This window comes from Gorilla gorilla, chromosome 2 (assembly GCF_029281585.2).
Source record: "Gorilla gorilla gorilla isolate KB3781 chromosome 2, NHGRI_mGorGor1-v2.1_pri, whole genome shotgun sequence".
In the NCBI taxonomy this organism is placed as follows: Eukaryota; Metazoa; Chordata; class Mammalia; order Primates; family Hominidae; genus Gorilla; species Gorilla gorilla.
Genome location: NC_086017.1, coordinates 116,562,023 through 116,583,425, shown reverse-complemented (window position 1 = coordinate 116,583,425; position 21,403 = coordinate 116,562,023). Strand labels below are relative to the sequence as shown.

Here is a 21,403-nt window from a genome sequence, read left to right as displayed (position 1 = left end):
TTTTACATCACCACAACATGTCTGTGTGTTACTGTGCATTCTCCAAATTGGTGTAGTTCCTCTTGCTTGTTGCTTATCAATTCCTTGAATTATTTCATGATTTTTTATATTGGCCTAATGACCTTATATGAAGATATGTTCAGTAATGTTGGTAAGTTGTTAACATTTACTATTTCTGTTTTTCACTCTCAGCTACTTTTCAGTTTTACTTTTATAAATTGAGGAAGTACATAATTGTCAAGCTCTGAAAATTGTGTTTAGCTAAAATTTTAAAAGTTATGTGAGAGTAATAAAGTAGTTTACTAAGTAAAGTAGAAACAAAAATGACAAATTCAAAACTATTCAGAAGGTTGAAATAATAAATTACATTTATGTTACTAGACAGTAATGTTATTGTCTTAATCTGATCATTGAATTTTGCACCTAAATTAATGAAAAATATGCAAACCTTTATTTTCAGTATTGTTTTTGAATTCTCCTCACACAAAGCAGCTCATCGTTAATAAGCATCCTTCTGATACATTTTGTATATGTTTCTGTAAGCTCTTACCTCATTATGTTCATATTGTAAATATTTCCATATTTATGTATTTCCTTTCTAGAATGTGGATTACTTTACCTATTTTAGAATCTCTCTGCTAGCATGTTATCTGCACATTGGTCATTACTCAGTAAATACTTATAGATTGCATGCTAGGTAATGTAAAAGAAAAGGAAGTCTAAAAGTACATTAAATAAAAAGACAGTATTGTAGGTTGTGAAAAGCTCTTACAATACTTTTCTGAGAATTATTTATGATCTTTTCAAAGACCTTTTATCATACTCAGTATCTGAGAACGAATCCTAGAATATGTAAGGCTTAGTTCCCTTTGTTCCATTCACTAGCTATTGTGTGATTTCCTTAATTTTTACATTGTGATTTTTTTCCACCCATTCTTGAACCATGTTATTTTACGTTTATTGTATGCAGTACTACCAGCACTAACACAGAAGCAGTAAGACTGCATTTTTATCGCTGTTTTACACCAAAAAAAAAATGTGCACAGTAATCCCCGGTTCATGTTTTCTCTCCCCCTAAAGAAAATTGTTCTTAGGTCAATAATTCTAAATTGATATTTCACAGTCTCTGTATCTCAGTGGGATCTTACTGGTCAAAGGAAGTTTCAACTTTTGAACATTTCTACTTTTGGATAATCTAAATATTTTTACATTTAGATATAGTCTTCACGTAATGCTTCCTGCCAACTAGCGTATCTGTTTTGGCAGCTTTTGTATTATTGCATGAACAGGAATGTTTGTTGATCATTAAAATATGTTATTGCAAAGTGCCTCTGGTATTTAATAAAAGTAAAAGTCCTATAAAGTTAATCTAATTAAAGCACAGTTGTAAAGCATTAGATATGCTGAAGGTCTCGTATCTGTAATCTCACCTAGCTGTGCTCACTTGACTTAACCTAATTGATGATAAATATGTCAGTAAGAAGAACAAAATTATAGCACACTTCATAGTTCCACAAAATATTGCCAAAAGTGGTATCTAAGCTTGTACATATATAGAGAAATGTTCTTAAGGTGTTAGGTGTCTGGACTTAGATTAAAATAACTTACGTCTCTCTTGTTCAATTTTTTCCTCATTCAAAAATGGTACCTTAAAGACATTGTTTTTGTTTTATATGCTTAAATTTGCAAGCTTAACTGTGCACAGGAAGAATTTGTTATTTTGCTTCTTCCTCTTACTGGTTTGGTAGAAGCAAACCAAGATGATTTCAACTATCATTTTCCATTTATTTATTTATTTATTTAGGAAACATTCTTTGAGCAGCTGCAATATCCCATGTTCTGTAGTATGCTCTGAACTAAAAAGAACTCTGAGACACAATCCTTAGCCTCAAGAAGTTAAAGTTAAAATTAAACCTGAAATTTCTATTGAGGGGCATGGTGTTAATAATTACTTAAAATGAGTATCCTGTTATCCTTCAAATTTAATTATGGCTGCTAGACATTTTTTCTTACTTTCTACTACGTTGGTTGGGCATGCTGATATGAACATGATTTTAAAGGCTGCGTGTCTGCCAAGAAGCTATGATAAATCAGTTAGAATCCAATAGGAAATATTAAAACCTGACCATAAATCATACTATGCTCAGCAGTGTGCATTTTTAGCAAGTCATTCTTCACCAACTTTTCCTTCCATCTGATGCCCTACTTTGGTTTAATTGAAATTCATTAGAGACTTAAATTTTATGTAATTAACCGAAAACTTAAGAAATGCACAGTAGCTGTGTCAGTAGTTACAGGCTGCAAGTGGTTACTCTTTAATTGCTGTCATAATGGCCCATTAGTCATGCCTCTGAAGAGGTGTCAGATGCTTTTTTCTCTTTCTGAAACATCTGTGTTATTTAATAAATTGAATAAGCAAGCAGAGTTTGCACAGAATACTAAGTAAGTTGAATAATCACCTTTCTAGAGACATTCTTTGAAGTAATACTACTCTGTGTGCAACATTTTTGTGCTACCCTTAGTAATAAAACTTGGAGAGTTGTCTTTCACATCCACGTGTTAATGGGACATTAACAAAACGTTTATCTTCTCAACCCTGAACTTCTGCACATCTTCCTTTGTGAGGTAGTATATTATGCAGCAGTGATTCTGCAGCATTACCATGTAAGGTTAAAAGTTAAGGAATTGTTTTCATTCTGTGCTTATTTCAGGAATCTAGAAAATGGCTTTTGATTTGTAGTTCTCCTTGAAGAGGTCCTTCACATCCCTTGTAAGTTGTATTTCTAGGTATTTTATTCTCTTTGTAGCAGTTGTGAATGGGAGTTCACTCATGATTTGGCTCTCTGTTTGTCTATTATTGGTGCATAGGAATGTTTGTTATTTTTGCACATAGATTTTATATCCTGAGACTTTGCTGAAGCTGCTTATCAGCTTTAGGAGATTTTGGGCTGAGACGATGGGGTTTTCTAAATATACATTCATGTCATCTGCAAACAGAGAGGACATAAAGAAAGAATCAATATCATGAAAATGGCCAGAATGCCCAAAGTAATTTATAGATTCAATCTATCCCCATCAAACTACCATTGACTTTCTTCACAGACTTAGAAAAAACTACTTTAAATTTCATATGGAACCAAAAAAGAGCTCGTATAGCCAAGACAATCCTAAGCAAAAAGAAAAAAGCTGGAGGCATCACGCTATCTGACTTCAAACTATACTGCAAGGCTACAGTAACCAAAACAGCATGGTACTGGTACCAAAACAGATATCTAGACCAATGGAACAGAACAGATGCCTCAGAAATAATGCCACACATCTACAACCATCTGATCTTTGATAAACCTGACAACAACAAACAATGGGGAAAGGATTCCCTATTTAATAAATGGTGTTGGGAAAACTGGCTAGCCATACGCAGAAAACTGAAACTGGACCCCTTCCTTATATCTTATACAAAAATTAACTCAAGATGGATTAAAGACTTAAATGTAAGACATAAAACCGTAAAAACCCTAGAAGAAAACCTAGGCAATACCATTCAGTACATAGGCATGGGCAAAGACTTCATGACTAAAACACTAAAAGCAATGGCAACAAAAGCCAAAATAGACAAATGGGATCTAATTAAAGAGCTTCTGTACAGCAAAAGAAACTATCATCAGAGTGAACAGACAACCTACAGAATGAGGGAAAATTTTTACAGTTTATCCGTCTGACAAAGGGCTAACATCCAGAATCTACAAGGAACTTAAACAAATTTACAAGAAAAAAAAACAAAGTCAAAAAGTGGGCGAAGCATATGAACAAACACTTCTCAAAAGAAGACATTTATGCAGCCAACAAACATATGAAAAAAAGCTCATCATCACTTGTCATTAGAGAAATGCAAATCAAAACCACAATGAGATAACCATCTCAATGCCAGTTAGAATGGCGATCATTGAAAAGTCAGGAAACAACAGATGCTGGAGAGGATGTGGAGAAATAGGAATGCTTTTACACTGTTGATGAGAGTGTAAATTAGTTCAACCATTGTGGAAGATGGTGTGGTGATTCCTCAAGGATCTAGAGTCAGAAATACCATTTGACCCAGCAATCCCATTACTGGGTATATACTCAAAGGATTATAAATCATTGTCCTAAAAAGACACATTCACATGTATGTTTATTGTAGCACTGTTCACAAGAGCAAAGACTTGGAACCAACCCAAATGTCCATCTATGATAGACTGGATAAAGAAAATGTGGCACATATACACCATGGAATACTATGCAACCATAAAAAAGGATGAGTTCATGTCCTTTGCAGGGACATGGATGAAGCTGGAAGCCATCATTCTCAGCAAACTAACACAAGAACAGAAAAGCCAACACTGCATGTTCTCACTCATAAGTGCAAGTTGAACATTGAGAACACATGGACCCAGGAGGGGAACATCACACACCAGGGTCTGTCAGTGGCTGGGGGGCAAGGGGAGGGATAGCTTTAGGAGACATACCTAATGTAGATGACTGGTTGATAGGTGCAGCTAACCACCATGGCATGTGTATACCTGTGTAACAAACCTGCACGTTCTGCACATATATCCCAGAACTTTTAAAGTATAATAAAAGAAAAAAGAAAAAAAAAGGAAAATGGCTTTTGAGCTCCTGAATGGAACAAACCCCAAACTGTGTTCTTCATATCTTCCTTCCAAAATAAAAATGGATATCTTTGTCAGTTGGATATGCAGCTATGTTTTGAATTACTGCCAAGGACTTTAATTCAATTAAATGTAAAATTAATTTTCCTGTGGTTATTCTTCCTGTATATTGTTTGATATAATTTAAAAGAAAGGTATCAGCGTATTCAAAATAGTAATTTACCAAAAAATCAATAAACTCTGATTTTAATGTGGAATATGATTAAGGAGATTTATAGATGTTCCATATGTAGAGAGTGTTGTTAGGAAAATGTATATAGTTGTCTGAGAGAGGTGAGAAACAAGTTCAAATGATCACTTTTAAGGCAATAAGAAATAATCTTTGGCCAGGCGCGGTTGCTCACACCTGTAATCCCAGCACTTTGAGAAGCCAAGGTGGGTGGATCACATGAGGTCAGCAGTTCAAGACCAGCCTAGCCAACGTGGTGAACCCTGTTTCTACTAAAAATACCGAATAACTGGGCGTGGTGGCGGGAGCCTGTAATCCCAGCAGCTTGGGAGGCTGAAGCACAGGTGAATGGCCTGAACCCTAGAGGCAGAGGTTTCAGTGAGCTGAGATCACGGCACTGCACCCCAGCCTAGGTAACAGAGCGAGATTCTGTCTCAAAAAGTAAAAAAAAAAGATAAAATAAAATAAATCTTTTACTCTATCTTCCTTCAAAGGCCACCAGTCTTCACATTTCTAGCCTCAGTGAAATTTTATAACTTAGGTACTACAAATAGAAAATAATACTTGCCTTTACGAATGTTTTAAATTGGCACTTTTGTCTTTAACCACCCGTTGTGTCTTTTGTGTAAGTGATTAAATGTTGGAGCTTCCCTTTCACGTTGGGAGTAATAAAGAAGCTGCGAGAGTTGTCCAAACACGTTATACTAACATTATGAACTAGAGCGATGCACTAGAAAAGGAAAGGAACTGATGGATATGAGAAAATAAAATCTAGTAGAATAAGTGCTTGATTCTTAAGTCTAATGACTAAATTAGATGGATGCCCACTATATTGTAGAGTGTGTGGACAGTAACAGATACTGGCACTTTGGAAACATTTTCAGTTGACTCCAACATGGATCTTTTATAGGTGTTTTTAAAGTTGACACCATTTTTAAAAAGTGTTTAGAATGTAGACTCATTCTAAATGACCAGCTCATTCTAGACCAACTTCATGCATTAAAATTTTAAATTGGATTCAAGCAACAAATGTTTAAAACAAAAAGCTTTTACTATGTAAAAACGTATCCTCAGAAATGGTATAATTATTCAGATACATTTTACGTCTTCCTGTTAAAGAGCTGAAACTTTCAATTAGAGCGAACAGAATATTCATTGATTGTAGTAGTTTTTTTAATTTTGATATTTGCAATTTGAGCAAAATAGTTTTAAATTTTTTACATTTATGAATGATCAGTAGTAGCAACCGGCTATTTTTCACCTTTATTTTAACCTTGACTATGAATCTGAGATTGAAAAACCACTACATGCTGATCCTATAGTGTAGTGTTGAAATGATTAGACTCTTGAAATAGATCCCCTTGTCGTGATTTCCTACATAGTATTTTTTGCTATGTGACCTTCATCAAACTAGTAAACCCCTTTTTCTTGTTGGGGAACAATAATTGTACCTACCTTATAGGATTAAATGAATTAATATTTAGAGAGTGCTTACAACAGTGCCTGGAATTTTAGTTATTATTGTTTCTAATAAAGTGCTTAGGAGATATCTCATATTTCCAGTTATGATTAATCTATGCACATTGATAATTCTGCAGGTTTAAAATTGTATTCATTACATTACAAAATGGAATTCGTATAGAGATACGAGTTTTTTCAAATGTTAGGATATGTTTCCTTAGTTTTCTTATTATATTTATTCTTGAGACCATTTTTATACTAATTATGCCAGCTGGAATTTTTATAGCACTTTATAAAGCTTTAAACTAATTTATCTCATTTTATCTTTATGGTGTCTCTAAATGTGCATTATCTCATTATGCCCTGTAAATAAGGTGCAATGAATTGCCCAGTGTCACACAGCTGTAATTGGGGAAGGTAGAAGTCCTGTCCAAGTATCCTAATTCAGAATGTCTGTGCTCCTTTTCTGATTCACTATGCAGGCTTTTATGGGCATCCCAAATCAAAACTAGAAGAGTCTAGATTCACCAATGTCTTTTTTCCTTGTCCATCATAAAATAAACCAGAACCAAAGATCTCTCCTGCTCTGGGGCATTTTGTCTAAGATTACTATTAACTATCCTTCCTTATTCCGTCATTCGTTCTTTCAGCCAGAAGTTATTGAGTTTCTGTGGGAGATACTGTGCTTTGAAAATTCTTGGTATGGATCCAACCTATTCTCAGTGCATTTATATACATATAATTTTTCCAGTTATAATTGCTATGTTTAAAAAAGATTTGTGGCAACCTCATAGCTACATGAAATATAGCAAGGTAATATAAATTAGAAGTTATTGATAAAGGAAAAAATACACACATACATATGCATACACGTACAGTAAAAATATAAAATGCACTCCAAAATGAGACTTAGGAGGCCCTATGTATATACCCTACAGCCCTTGATGTATATTACATATGTGGCAAGGCATAAAGTGATTGACCTTAAGTCAAAGTATGCCTCTAATAATCATGCTGAGAGCAAATAATTTATACTATATATAATGCTACCTTGAAAAACATTTAAAAGAAGGTATTTAATATATAGTATGTCTGTCTTAGCAATATTTAAACAAAGTATGGAAGGTGATTGATACATGATGATGATGAGATGGTACTAACAATATTCATTTGGGTTTTTACATAGAGTATTTGTGGAGAATGGAGTATTATGAAGGTTTAAAATTTTTTTGTTTGTTTGTCAATGTTAATTATCTGAGTTTACCTAAAGTTATATTTTAAGTAATGTCACTGACTTACAGTATTAATGGTTGAGATGTGAGTCTGAATTATTTTACTGTATTATGAGAAATGACAGAATTTAGTTTCAGCTGTGTATAGTATTCACTGATAACTTCTGTATCCTTTGGTTTAGAAGTATTTCTTATTCGAGGAAGTGAAACCTACTGAGTCATTTAGAATAGACGGAGTCCTCAGTACTTCCTCTTAACATTCACAGAATGGTGGGAACTAGAAAATGAGTTATTTATTGGTCTTTATTCTCCATTAATGCATATTATTTGATCTTGCATTAAGTATACATTGACAGAAACATTATTTTAATTATTGTATTGAAGACATTCTTCGTGTGTATTTAATCAACCACCTGACAGAAACTAGGGCAGAGTAACCAAAGTAACATTTGAGACTTTATGGTTAGACGTCTAATTTGCATGTGACAGTAGTCCATTTATAAAGTGTGATGGATGAAGTCATATTAGAGTAAGTACCATTAGAGACACATTCAGTGTGATCTGTGTTTTTGCAAATCAAAATTAATGGTCATTGCAGCTGTTTGTTGATCTGTTGAGTAATGTAAACTCTCAACAACAAAGCTGAAGAGAAGATGTATTTTGTGATATCTACTTCTATAACAGGTACTCTTAACAACATCAGTAATTTGTATAACATTAAATTTTCAAGTAGCATAGAGAAAAATCTAAAGTCAGTTTTAGATGAACAGTTCTTTGTTTTTTCTTGTGCTATAAAGACACAGTTATTGCCTTTGACCTCCTCCCCCTTCAAAACTCAATATTTTCAGTTATCTCTTGTGAGGAAATAGATCACATAAACTGGAAGTCATCCTTAACCAGAGCAATATGTGAGTTGACCCTGGAGGTTCAAAGAGAAACTTACGTAGCCTAATAGTGTGGCTTGCACATTCTATGCACTGTACTAAAAAATAATGTAACTTTCATGATTTCGATTGGGTGGAATAATTTTTAGTTACGATACTTGCACTGAAATTAGGTCTTTAAAAGGTTGTTGGTTTTTAGTTATGATACTAAAATATTTACCAGTGAATTTATATGATGTGTAGGAGGTACTTCAAAACGATCTAAGAGTGAAAGGAACAAGAGAACATATAGATGAAACTGGATTGGGGATGAATTGATAATTGTTGAAGTCGGGTGATAGGTACATAGAAATTTATAGTTTTCCCTCAAATTTTATGTGTATCTGAGATTTTCTATAATAATTTTTTTAAATGTATGAGACTATGTACGTCTCAAAGTACTGCTTTCCATTCTTCATGTGTTAAAGACAGAGGGACCATCAGATCTTCAGATCTTGCTTTCTTTTGTTTTCTTTTTTTTTTTTTTTTTTTTTTTTGGCACGGGGTCTTACCCTGACACCCAGGCTGAGGGCAGTCATGCTATCGTAGCTCACTGCAGCCTTAAACTCCTGGTCTCAAGCGAAGCCCCCAGCTCAGCCTCACAACCAGCTGGGACTTCAGGTGTGTATCACAACACCTGGCTAATTTTTTAAACATTTATTTTTTGTAGAGACAAGGTCTTGCTATGTTGCCCAGGCTGGCACAGCTTGCTGTTAAATAAAACTATCTTTTTGAAATTGTCTTATGTAAATCTGTAAAAGTATTCCACTATAGGCACCTAATATGGATCTCTTTTGACTTTTATAACAAGGGGAGTTTTGCCTAAATGATAATATATATTGAATATGACTTTAAATTTAATATTCTTTTTATAGGAGAAAGATTTTGCTTTTCTTAAATATTTACTCCTGTGTTAGAAAATATCCTTGCAAGGAGATTATCAAAAATAGAAGAATTAAATCTTGGTTTTGTTATCTGTAAAATGATGGAGCAAATAATATTTAATGTGTTTTGAAGCCCGCTGGACATGAACATGTATGGTGGTAAACCTTGAAGGATTCTATATTTATATGTCTGTATTTCTTTATACCACCTTAGTTCAACTGTTTTACCATTCCAAGTTTCTTTTCCAAATTATGTACAAGCAGATGAATAAGAATATGTTGCAATTGATTTTTCTTAAGCAAGCTCAGTGTTTTTTGTTTTTTGACACTTTGGCAAAGGAGGTGTTCAATTTGTTGAGCTGACTGAAACTTAGAAAGAATAAACTATCACAGGATCTGCCACAAAATAGATGCGAGGTAGTTGTTCAGTGAGAAGAGAGTGAGAGAGTTATTCCATCCTTCATCCAAACATCACTGTTGGGCAGGAAGATCACTAATTTCCTATTAAACCAAGTGGACAGGACAGTCCTGAATTAATTATGGAACAGTTTCTTTAAAGACGTCAGCTCTCTGCATCCCTTGTCTTGCCACTGAAATGGTGCTATTTCATCCCATTTCTCCCTTAAAGTAATTTTGTGATTTTTACCACTTTTAAATAACACATTGCTAAAGTCAGGGAATAATGCAAAACCAAAAATCGGGTGGAGAATATCATATACCATCTTATCTCTAGAAAGCAATGTTGTCTGTAGGGCAAGAAAAGTCTTTTTTTATTTCCCTGCAAATTGTGAATTTTTAATGTAGTTAGTTTTGAGAAATGAATGTAGGAAACTTTGAGCAAAAACATCCAATAATGACCAGTAAATACATTTCCAGCCCAAAAGTATTTGCACAAATCTTTTTGTATCATATTGTTTAAAAGCAAGATAAGGGCAAAACTTAGTATCTCACAGAGAACTTTATATTTGAGCTGTGTGTCAGGATGACAGGCTTTCAGGACAGATGATGGCTTTTGAATATAAATGTACACATTTTAATTTTTCCTAATTGTGTATAAAGATTTTAAAATACACAGGCAGTTAAAACAAATATTTAGCCACAGTTAGATGCACAAGTATTGTATTTTTCTCACCGATACTACTGCTTTATTATGAATTTTTACCAAAATATACTTTTTTATGGAATGTTTAGTTAGTACTGCTCTCTTTTCATAAGGAGAGTTATGATTAAATTTCCAGTTTTCTTCAGGACTCTAATGCCTTGATACATTAGAATAATAAGTGAACAGTCAGGAAAATAAAGAGGTTTCTTTTCTTGGGAAAATCAAACTTTTTTAAAACTTTCTTTTTCCTTCGGAAACTGAAGATACTGACCATTTATTATACATTTTGTTGGCTCCCTGTTCTATACCCACTACCACTTCAAGAGAAATCTTCCCCCACCTCCTACCCCAAAAAGTCTTTTTGGGGGTGTGACTTTTATAGTTGTAGAACATTATTAGCATTTCTCGGTACTGTTTAGTTTGAACAAAACCAATCCATGCATTTTCTATTTGTTTAGGAGTCGGATGGTCAGGGCTGCCCTTTCTGTCGTTGTGAAATAAAAGGAACTGAGCCCATAATCGTGGACCCCTTTGATCCAAGAGATGAAGGCTCCAGGTGTTGCAGCATCATTGACCCCTTTGGCATGCCGATGCTCGACTTGGACGATGATGATGATCGAGAGGAGTCCTTGATGATGAATCGGTTGGCAAACGTCCGAAAGGTAAAACTAGAAACATGGGTTTAGTTAAGGTGATGTGACCATATGAAAAGGAAATGATGCCATCATAAATGGAGTATGACTCAGTGTATTTGAGTTTAGAAAAGAGGCACACACACATACTAGCCTAGGCCTGTACAGGGTCAGGATCATCAATATCACTGTCTTCTACCTCCACATCTTGTCCCACTGGAAGGTCTTCAGGGGCAGTAACACACGTGGAGCTGTCATCTCCTATGATAACAATGCCTTCTTCTAGAATACCTCCTGAAGAACCTATCTGAGACTATGTTACGGTTAACTTTTTTTCATAAGTAGGAGTATACTCTAAAATAATGATAAAAAGTATAGTATAGTAAGTACATAAACCAGTAACATTCATTTATTATCATTATCACATATTATGTACTGTACACAAGTATATGTGCTATACTTTTATGCAACCAGCTGCACAGTAGGTTTGTTTACACCAGCATCACACAAACACGTGAGTAATGCTTTGTGCTATGACATTAAGGTGGCTATGATGTCACCCACCAGGCAATAGGAATTTTTCAGCTTCATTATAATCTTATAATATCTTATAGGATCACCATGATGTATGTGGTCCATTACCGAAATGTCATTGTGCAGGGCACAACTACTATAATGTTGACAGGCTGATATAATCATAGGTTGAGAGAGAATTAGATTCTACTCAAGGTACTCTCATTGGTTTTAAACATCATAATGAGAGGTAATGAGAGTGTTTGTATAAAATTAAACATCATCTAACACTGGCAATAGCAAATCTGTGAAGAAAAAATTTAAGAAAGGAAATTATTAAATTTGGAAATGGTGAAACTGAATTTGATTAAAAATATTCTTTGTTCAAATCTAGAAGAAGTGTATGATAGAGTTTTTTCTTAATGGGAAGGGTGTCTCACTGTTTGGCTTCTAAGAGGTCACATAAGATTTACTTTTGTGAATTTACCAGAATCTGAGTTTGCTCATTAATGTTGTTGACTCAGAAAAATTGACCTTGTCAGTTCACTGAGAATGGATGTTACTGCCCAGTTTAAGTTTATTTAACCAGGTACACAACAGACTAGTCAATGAACCAGAATGCCAACTGATTAATTTGCAGACCAGAAATACAGTGGTCAAGAGGGGTAGACTCTTGGATATCAGGCTATTCCCTGTACAGGAAGATACATGAAATCCCAATTACTTTCACAAATTTTTTGCTCTCAAAATCAGAGAAATGGGATTGAGTGGTGTGAAAGGTCTGCATATATGGTGCCACCCTTCCTCCTGACTTGGGCAGAGATGGCTAATCAGTCATGATACTTACTGCCGCTGAGTTCAGACTTGGCCAGCAGAGCCTTTTCAACACAGCCCTGAAGATCTTCCACTGTAGTTCATTAGGATTTGGCAGGTAGCATGAAACCTATTTGCCATTGTCACTAGGTGGAGTGATGATAATGTGTAATGGCATCAGATTGTATTCACCGTATTCATCTATCTCTGTAGGAAGGAAATGCTTGGTAGTGGAATTTTGACAAGGCATTTCTTTGGGTTACTTCATTTTTAGGGCTGTGTGCGAGTTTTCCTCTTGGGAAACTCCTGCATTTTCTCCCTTCCAATGTTCCATGCTGACCAAATACATTCCCTTAGGATATTTTACATGCAAATTTTTACATAGGAAGATATGTTAACATCACCAACATGGCTACTCTCAAATTTTGCTTTTTTCTGGAATGATTTTTATTATTTATCTTATTGGTTTTTCATAAATGTTATAATTTAACACTCAGAGAAACTACACATGATTTCACTCTTTAATCCTGAAAGATACAGTTTTTATTAATAGTTTGAATTATGTGATTTTTTTTGACCTAAGAAATGGAAGAAAGTAGTTATTCCTCAGAAATCCTGAAGGATGAACAAGAAGAAATAATCTTAGATTGAAACAGACTTGAGACTTGAGTCTCAAAACAAAGTTAACTTAAGGAAGACATGGAATAAAGCACCAGTTCTGCTACAGAGTAGTAATGGGATGCTAGGCAAGTTATATAACCTCTTTCTTCCTCAGTTTACCCCTTCGTAAAACAGAAAAATAATAGTAGCTTCTCTGTTGGGTGTTGTGATGATCAAACGGGATCAAGGACCTAAGAACCTAGAAGAACGTCAGGTCACCAAAGTCATAAATGCTCACTATATTATTACCAATGTTAATTAATAATACTATGTAATACATATTCTAGGATATACTCCATAATCTGAGTTAGTAGAAATCATTTCATCACTATGCATGTGAGAGAGCTACATAGGCGGAGTTGGTGATATTGATGTCCTGTTCCCCAGAAGACATAAGTTTGAATACTGGCTCTACAATGTACAAATAGAAACAAATCACATGACTAGTCTGAGCCTGATTTCCTCTTCTGAAAAATGAGAAGAATAATACCTCCCTAAATTGTTGAAAGAATGACGTATGTTATTAATGCTGGTTTTATTGATTTGTGACCCTTTTTACTGCAAGTTAAAAATGATTTTACATTTTAAGTGGTGTATATTTAAATTCCTATATAAGTACCTACAAAATGTCCTTGATTTTACATCTTGTCCTAAAATATTCACTACCTGGCCCTTTAAGAAAAAGTTTGCAGCCGCAGGTCTAGGACATAGTAAGCATTTAAAGAATGGTTATTGAATGGATGGATAATGGAGAATGACAGAAAAGTATTTGAGATACAACAGCTCAAGTAGTTGAAGTGCTCCAGGTAGCAGTGTTTTTTTTAGCTGTGAAGACATTTCAATTTTCTTTACTAAATGGGTTTTCATCTTCAATGATCCATGTGAGAGGGTAGGTCTAGGCTTTAAGAGAAATTTTAAAAAGAATTTTTGTATACCTTACTGCTTGGGAGAAAACAGTATTTGCCCTATGTGAATTTGGGAAAAGTTGCAGTCTCAACCTGCTTTCCATTGAATTAAGTTGAAGCTTGAGCCTCTTTTCAGTAGTGGCACTAACAATCGAAAGGAAATGCTGGGAACATAACATGAGAAGCAGAATGTTCCAAGGTGACTCTAGTGTTTCTCCTTGATCTTATCACCCGCTCCCAAGACCATTCATATTTCATTCTCTCTGGCACACTGGTGAGCTTTCTGTCAAGGGAGCTGAGACATTTTCACATTGATCCTTTCTGTTTTTTACCCCACAAAGAGTAGAATGATGATCTCAAGCATTATTGTCCTAGAAGTCACACTTCAGTAGCTTATTTGGCAGTCAGCAGTGTCATTTAATAAAGCTTGACTTCACTACAATCTTGTTATACTTTCCTATGGGAGTTAGATAGTTTAGAAATTTATATCACTTGTAATTATTTGTTTTTAAGTTGAAGAGGTATATTTCAGTTAAATGTCTTTATGTCTACTGATCTGCCTCTAGTCAATTAAACTGATTGTGACTTTTATAGCATTTCATAAATGTGTACCACTTAATTTTCAATAAAACCTAAAGTTTTATATAGATACAAGCATAATTCTTTCTGAATAATTTGGAAGAATATTGCTATGATGTTATGTTCTTATAGTATTTTATATGTACTTCTATATCAGAAGTTACACTAAATTGTTATTTAAAGGACTGTCTTTAAGGCCAGGGACAATGCCTTGTATTTATGTTCCCGGGCACCTAAATGCACTCAATAAATATTTACTAAGTGAACTAATAAATGCACACTCCTGCACACATGTTCCTTTAGGGCAATGACCTAATCTTATGCATATTTTAAACTTTGTTCCAACCTGAATACTAAATATATATATACGCAGAGCATCAAACTGATAGATTTTATCCAGTTTTTTCTTATAGGAGTGGTTATAAACAAATGTCACATGGTCATTTTGACACAGTAGTTCTTCTACCTGAATGTTCTTCCTTTGTTTTTTAAATCATTCTTTTGTCATTCATTCATGCATTTTCATTCATTCACTCATTCATTTATTCATTTATTTTTTAATTAACTAATGAATTAATTTAGAGCTGGAGTCTCGCTTTGTTGCCCAGGCTGGACTGCAGTGGCACTATCTTGGTTCACTGCAACCTCTGCCTCCCTGGTTCAAGTGATTCTTCTGTCTCAGCCTCCCGAGTAGCTGGGATTGCAGATGCCTGCCACCACGCCTGGCTAATTTTTGTATTTTTAGTAGAGACAGGGTTTTACCACATTGGTCAGCCTAGTCTCGAACTCCTGACCTCAAGTGATCCAGCCGCCTCAGCCTCCCAAAGTGCCAGGATTACAGGCATGAGCCACCGTGCCTGGTGCCTGGACTTACTCATTTATTTTTAAAACATTTTATTCTCTCAGTTAAAAGAGTGACTGCCAGTGATTGTCCAACAGAATGGTTCCATTGTTTCTATCTGCCATTTTGAATACTCATCTTTTTCTTCTTTTATGAGCGGGCCGATGATAATATTGTGAAATTGTTTCTGCCTGTCTTCAGCATATTACATTCTTTAAATGAATAATGCTGCCATCGTAGCATGGAAACCTGCTTTGATTGTATATTCCTGTTACCATGGTGATATCCCACAGCTGGAGTTCATAAATACTAGTATACTAAACATATAGTGTATTTCTATTATTTCTTTTATAGTTAAATGTGTTTAATAATGCTAATCCTTACAGAAGCAATAGAACCTAAAAGTCTATAATACATACTTTTTGATTCCCTCTTTGATAGAAAGTATTTTGTGATTCTAACTAGAATATGTTTTAGATTTTGCCCAAGTCTGTATCGTTGCCTGAGTTTTCAAGCTGTCAGAATCCTGGGATAATTAGATCTGATGTGAGCCCTCAGACAAAGTCCAGGATGTGACTGGTAAGATCACAGCCTTCTCTCTGACTTCAGTCAGATCAGCTAAAAAAGAGTATCTGTTGCTACCCAGTGATTTGCTTCATTTTGCCAGAGGATTAAGAGGAATCTTAACAGTTTTTCACAGTATTAATCACCAAATACATAACATTTACATTTGAAATAAATAAAAATTTGCATATAAAAATAAAATGTTGACAGACTGAACTAGTGAATGAGCCCAGATTAGTTCTTATTGTCTTAAACATTGTATTTTCTTAAAATAATATTTAAAATCTTAATGAATGGCCACATTAGAACAAAAATGGGTATGAACAAAAGTCAAGGAAGTTATTCTTTTTTATGCATTCTCCTTTGTTGCCTTCTTCAATTAAAATACATCTTGCTAATTAGAAATGTAACATGTCATCTAAGTATTGCATTTCCTAATAAGTGTGAAGAACGCCTCTATAGCAGGGGTCCCCAAACCCCAGGCCATGGACCAGTACCAGTCTGTGATCTGTTAGGAATCGGCTGTGCAGCAGGAGGTGAGCAATAGGCTAGTGAGCGAAGCTTCATCTGTATTTACAGCCACTCCCCACAGCTCACATTACCGCCTGAGCTCTGCCTCCTCTCACATCAGCAGTGGCATCAGATTCTCAAAGGAGTATGAACTCTATTTTGAACTGCACATGGGAGGGTTCTAGGTTGTGCGCTTATTAGGAGAATCTAATGCCTGATGATCTGTCACTGTCTCCCATCACCCCTAGATGGGACTGTCTAGTTGAAGGAAAATAAGCTCAGGGCTCCCACTGATTCTAAATTATGGTGAGGTATATAATTATTTCATTATATATTACAGTGTAATAATAATAGAAATAATGTGCATAATAAATGTAACACATTCGAATCATCCCAAAACCATCCCCTTCCCCTCCCTGCCACCGTTCGTGGAAAAAATGTCTTCTACGAAACCAGTCCCTGGTGCCAAAAAAGTTGGGGACTGCTGCTGCATAGTATTCCTGATCCTAAGGAAAGGGATATGTGTGCATATCACAGTGTTTTGCAGCTATTTTTAGGAGGATGTTGCCTTTTTATGTTGTCTATTTAAATCTGAATGACAGGATTAGAGTCCGTGTTGGAGCCGTAAGGTCAAAAATTACAACAGAAGTGAAATACAAAAATAAAAATAGACATTCGAAATGCAGAACATGGTTCTCAACTATAGGCAATTTTAGCTCTTGAGGGTATTCAGTAATATATGGGGACACTTTTGTTTTTTGCAATGACTAAAGGATGGCAAATACTGCTGGCATTGAGTGGGAAGGGCCAGAGATACTAAATATCCTGCAACCCCATGGGTGGTCCTACCCAAAAGAATTATTCTGACCATAGTACTAATAGTCTAGTCCTCACCACTGCCTTCCCACAACATTTAGGTAGAGTCGTGAGTGACAGTAAGCAATCCGAAGGCACAGGTTTGTTGTTCATCATTTACTTGCACTCTGTTTACTGATCTTCTAAAAGCTCTTCATGCAAAATAGTGGTATTTTCTTTATTAGCATGTGATTAACAAAAGAAACAACTGCATCATCCAAGTGCTGTGTGATGTCGTAGGATACCTTGAAGACATTGTTACATATTTCTCAAAAATAACTTGAATACATAGTATATTAGAAGAAGCAACACTTGAACTCTAAAAGTTTTGAGTCCACTGCCTCAGGTAGATTGTCAGCTCCTTGAGGACACAGGCTATGCTTTATTCTTCTTTCCATTCTTAGAGCTTTGCATGGTGCTTGATACACAGTAGGCCCTTGAGAAAGATTTTTTTTTTTTTTAATGATCAGTGGTGACACTGTTCTTAATTGTTATATTCTTAAGTAGAGCTGCCCTCTTGGAGTGAAACTGCCTGGGCTCATCTTCTAGTTTTCCTACTTAGTATCTATGTGCCTTGCTTTATTTAACACCCCCTCCCACTCCCCTTCCCCCAAGTACTTGGTCCATAAAACTCTGCCTCTTTAAGATTAAATGAGTTCATATATATAAAAAGCCATTAGAACAGTGCTGGCACATGGAAAATGCTAAGTATTAGTTGTTATTAATATTATTTTTAAAGTAAATTAACAAAGATGGGGTCTCACTCTAATGCCCAGCATAGTCTTGAAATCCTGGCCTCAAGTTATCCTTCCACTTCGGCCTCCCAAAGTGCCAGGATTACAGGTGTGAGCCATCATACCTGGCCACATTTTTTATACTAGTGTTATTTAAGACTCCTGAAATATTGCGGTACTTCTAAGAATTAAGTTATTAGTATTTTTGAGTTGTCTATGGAAGGTTTTCTTTTAGATATTGATATCATTCCATTAGGAAGAATTAGATGCCAAAATTTTATTGGTTACCAAGCAATTGGTTGTATTTCTTTAACATATTAACATCTATATAGTTATAATTTCATTGCATGACCACATTAAAATAATTTACTGTTAAACCATGCTTCAAGTTTGAAACTCAGAAAATGCAAACTTGTCAGCATGTCAGCTGAAACACTATTTTGAGGATTAAATAATTTAGATAAGGTTACAGTGTTCTTATTTTCTGTATAACTAAGTTGAAATGATTAAGTATTATCTAAAGTAGGGTGAAGAACTACAGTAACCAAATAGCAATTGCTTGTTCCAACCAGCTGTAGCTGGCATTTGGAGAGCAATAAGGGTTTTCACATGAAAGCGTTTTTTCAGTGACCGAAATTTATTCCTTTAATTCTCAGAATGTTCTTGTTTCTTGGCCATTTTTATGGAAATATTTCTGAATTATATGTCACCCTTCCCTGCCTTCTCAAAATTGGTTATGCAGCTGAGCGAACCAAAGGGCATAAGAAGCCACTATAGTCAACATGACACATTTCTAGAAGCTTACATTTTGCTACAAGATTTGAGGGTAGCTTGCATAAAGAGAAGAGAACCATAAATTTAAATTAAAATCACACATATATTTGGATTAGGATATAAAATTTGTGTAAATGTTTAAAGTAAAATATAAAACTTTAAAGAAATTTCAAGGTTATAGAGGCTGATCATAGGCCAGGAGATCAAGTCCTTCTCATAAGAAGGTACTTCAAGGAGAAGCAGTATCATCACTTGTGTTAACAGTGTTTAATATTTCAGTAGAGCAGTGCCCTTAAGGTTATCCCCAAGTGTGAGACTGCGCTACTTTAAAGGAGACCTATCGGCAACTTTGTTGACCACTTCTCTGCCAGATCTCAAAGAGAAATCAGCTCTTATTCCATTTGGTGTTTCTTAATATATAGGTTTCTGTTTTCCTCTGCTTCTTTATTGCTTCTCATTTGAAAATTTCCAGAAGTTACTAGTGGAACATATACAGTAATTCAGCCTTTGAATTAGTGAACTTCATTTTACACAGAAATCAAATATCCATATTCTTAGGAAGGTAGCAGGGTGCCTACATGCTGTTTCTGTATTAAGAAGTAGAAAAAAAAAAATGTTCCTCCTACTTCAGAGGACTTTCCTGTTTCATTCTGGGTTTCTCCCCAAATTATTGTAGGTTGAGACTTCTGGAAGTATGACCATGGGTAAGCAGGAAATGATTGTGTTGCTCTAACACAATATTCTTTACATAAGCTTTTGTTTATTATCTGTGGAGGTACTCTAAAATAGATAACACAAGTCATTTACTTAAGCTATAATGCCATATGAATATGTGAGTGTGTGTGTAAGCATTTTTGTAGCATATACCCTCTCTGAATAATATTCTGTATAGCCTACTATTTTAAATACTCTTGATTTTTGTTTTGTTCACAAAATAAAGTGAAAAAACTGAGAATAGTAGCAAGTAAAATATGCTTAGAATATTTTATCATGTGATAAAAGTTTTATCAATGTCCTTCATTAATTTTCACGCATTTATGGAAAAACATTGACTCTCTGAGTCCTTCTCATCATCCTTATTATAGTACCTGTGTATACCTTGTTCAGATATGGAAATTCATTAAGTAAAAATCTTGTTAAAAGTATTATAAAATTGACTTTGATTATCTCTGGGACTGTCAGAACTCTCATCTTATTAGTAATTGGAGAGGTTTTCTCTTGTCCTGTTTTTATAATAAGCCTGACTGTGCTTGAAGTTTCTTACCAAATGTTTTGCCATTTCCATAATAATGGATCTTATTAATGTTTTTATAAAATGGCTCTTTAAAGGTGTGGATAAAATGAAGAGTGACTAAAATAGAATGAGTTCCCAATTATTATTGGTAATTGCTGAACATAATGAGATGGGCTTTTGACTACTTTACTTCTTAGGGTTTTTCTGTCAGGATTTTCTGTTAAGATTGAAAATGTGGATTTCTCTGTTCCTCATGGTAGTTATAAAGGATTCTGTGCATTTTGTCAGAAAAATAAATAATAGTATTTATTAATTTCCAAAGCAAATGGATGAGTATGTAGACGTAAAAGAATCCAATGTGGTCTTTAAATTTCTAGAACACCAGGATTCTAGTTTGTAAAAGATGTTCTCATCTGTTACTAGGATTAAAGAACTTAAGAGAAATTGTTAGTTAGACAAATATACTGGTGTGATGATAATACAGGAAGGAATCAAGGCTGGCTCAGCCTTTGGATTTGGAAAGAAGCTGAAACAGATAATTTATCATAAAGTTTTAGAAACAAGTGTAATACTAGAAAAATGTGAGAATCACCTAAAATTAAGATAAAGGAATGAAATGATACTGATCAGTATCTTGTAACTTGAAAGGATGTTTGTGTCTTTCCCAACTTTTGCAGTTACCTCTACATAAGGATTTTGGATATTGTGAATAAGTTCTATACAGTTAATTCTGTGTTCACATTCTACTTTCTATGCTTTATGACTTAATTTTTCCATACTTATATTTGTTTGTCTTAAGATTAGAGAGATGAACATGAAGGAGTGACAAAGAAAGGAACTCATTTAAGCAGTGCTCAAAAGGACATGATACTTTAGTCATTCATTAACACATGAAAACCAGAAGAGCACAGGCGAAATCTCTACCATGAAAAAGTCAGAAAAATTTAACTGCAGAAAAAATAGTGACAGCAATTATAACAGATAGAAAGAGGTTGACTATCCTAATATATAAAGAGCACTTTCAAATCAACAAAGAGGAAATTAGTGGATATGGGGACCAAAAAAACGTAAAAAGCTAGTGACCCAAAGAAGTACACATGTCCAACAAAGATTGCATTTCTTTCAAATTATTTGTCAAGGAAGGAAGGGCAAATTTAAACATTGGTATGGCCCATTAAAATGACAATCAAGCATCAAAGCAAACAAAATATTCTTTGCATTTGAGTTTTGTGTAATGGTAATTATCACACATGGCTGGTGAGAGAATAAATTGGTTTTACCATCTGGACAGCAAAAGAGCCTTAAGAATATT

At 34.7% G+C, this 21,403-nt stretch overlaps 1 protein-coding gene across 18 annotated transcripts in view; it reads left to right on the top strand.

Annotated features, from left to right (window-relative positions):
• CBLB (Cbl proto-oncogene B) overlaps positions 1–21,403 on the top strand; it is a 211,710-nt gene that overhangs the window by 138,748 nt on the left and 51,559 nt on the right. For all 18 annotated transcript variants that reach the window (XR_010132892.1, XR_010132893.1, XM_063703996.1 and 15 more), the window contains exon 10: positions 10,936–11,139. Coding sequence is in view for 16 of the 18 variants with exons in the window: in XM_063703996.1 (XP_063560066.1) it covers positions 10,936–11,139 (204 nt within the window). In the remaining 2 variants the exon portion in view is untranslated. The remainder of the gene's footprint in view (positions 1–10,935; positions 11,140–21,403) is intronic.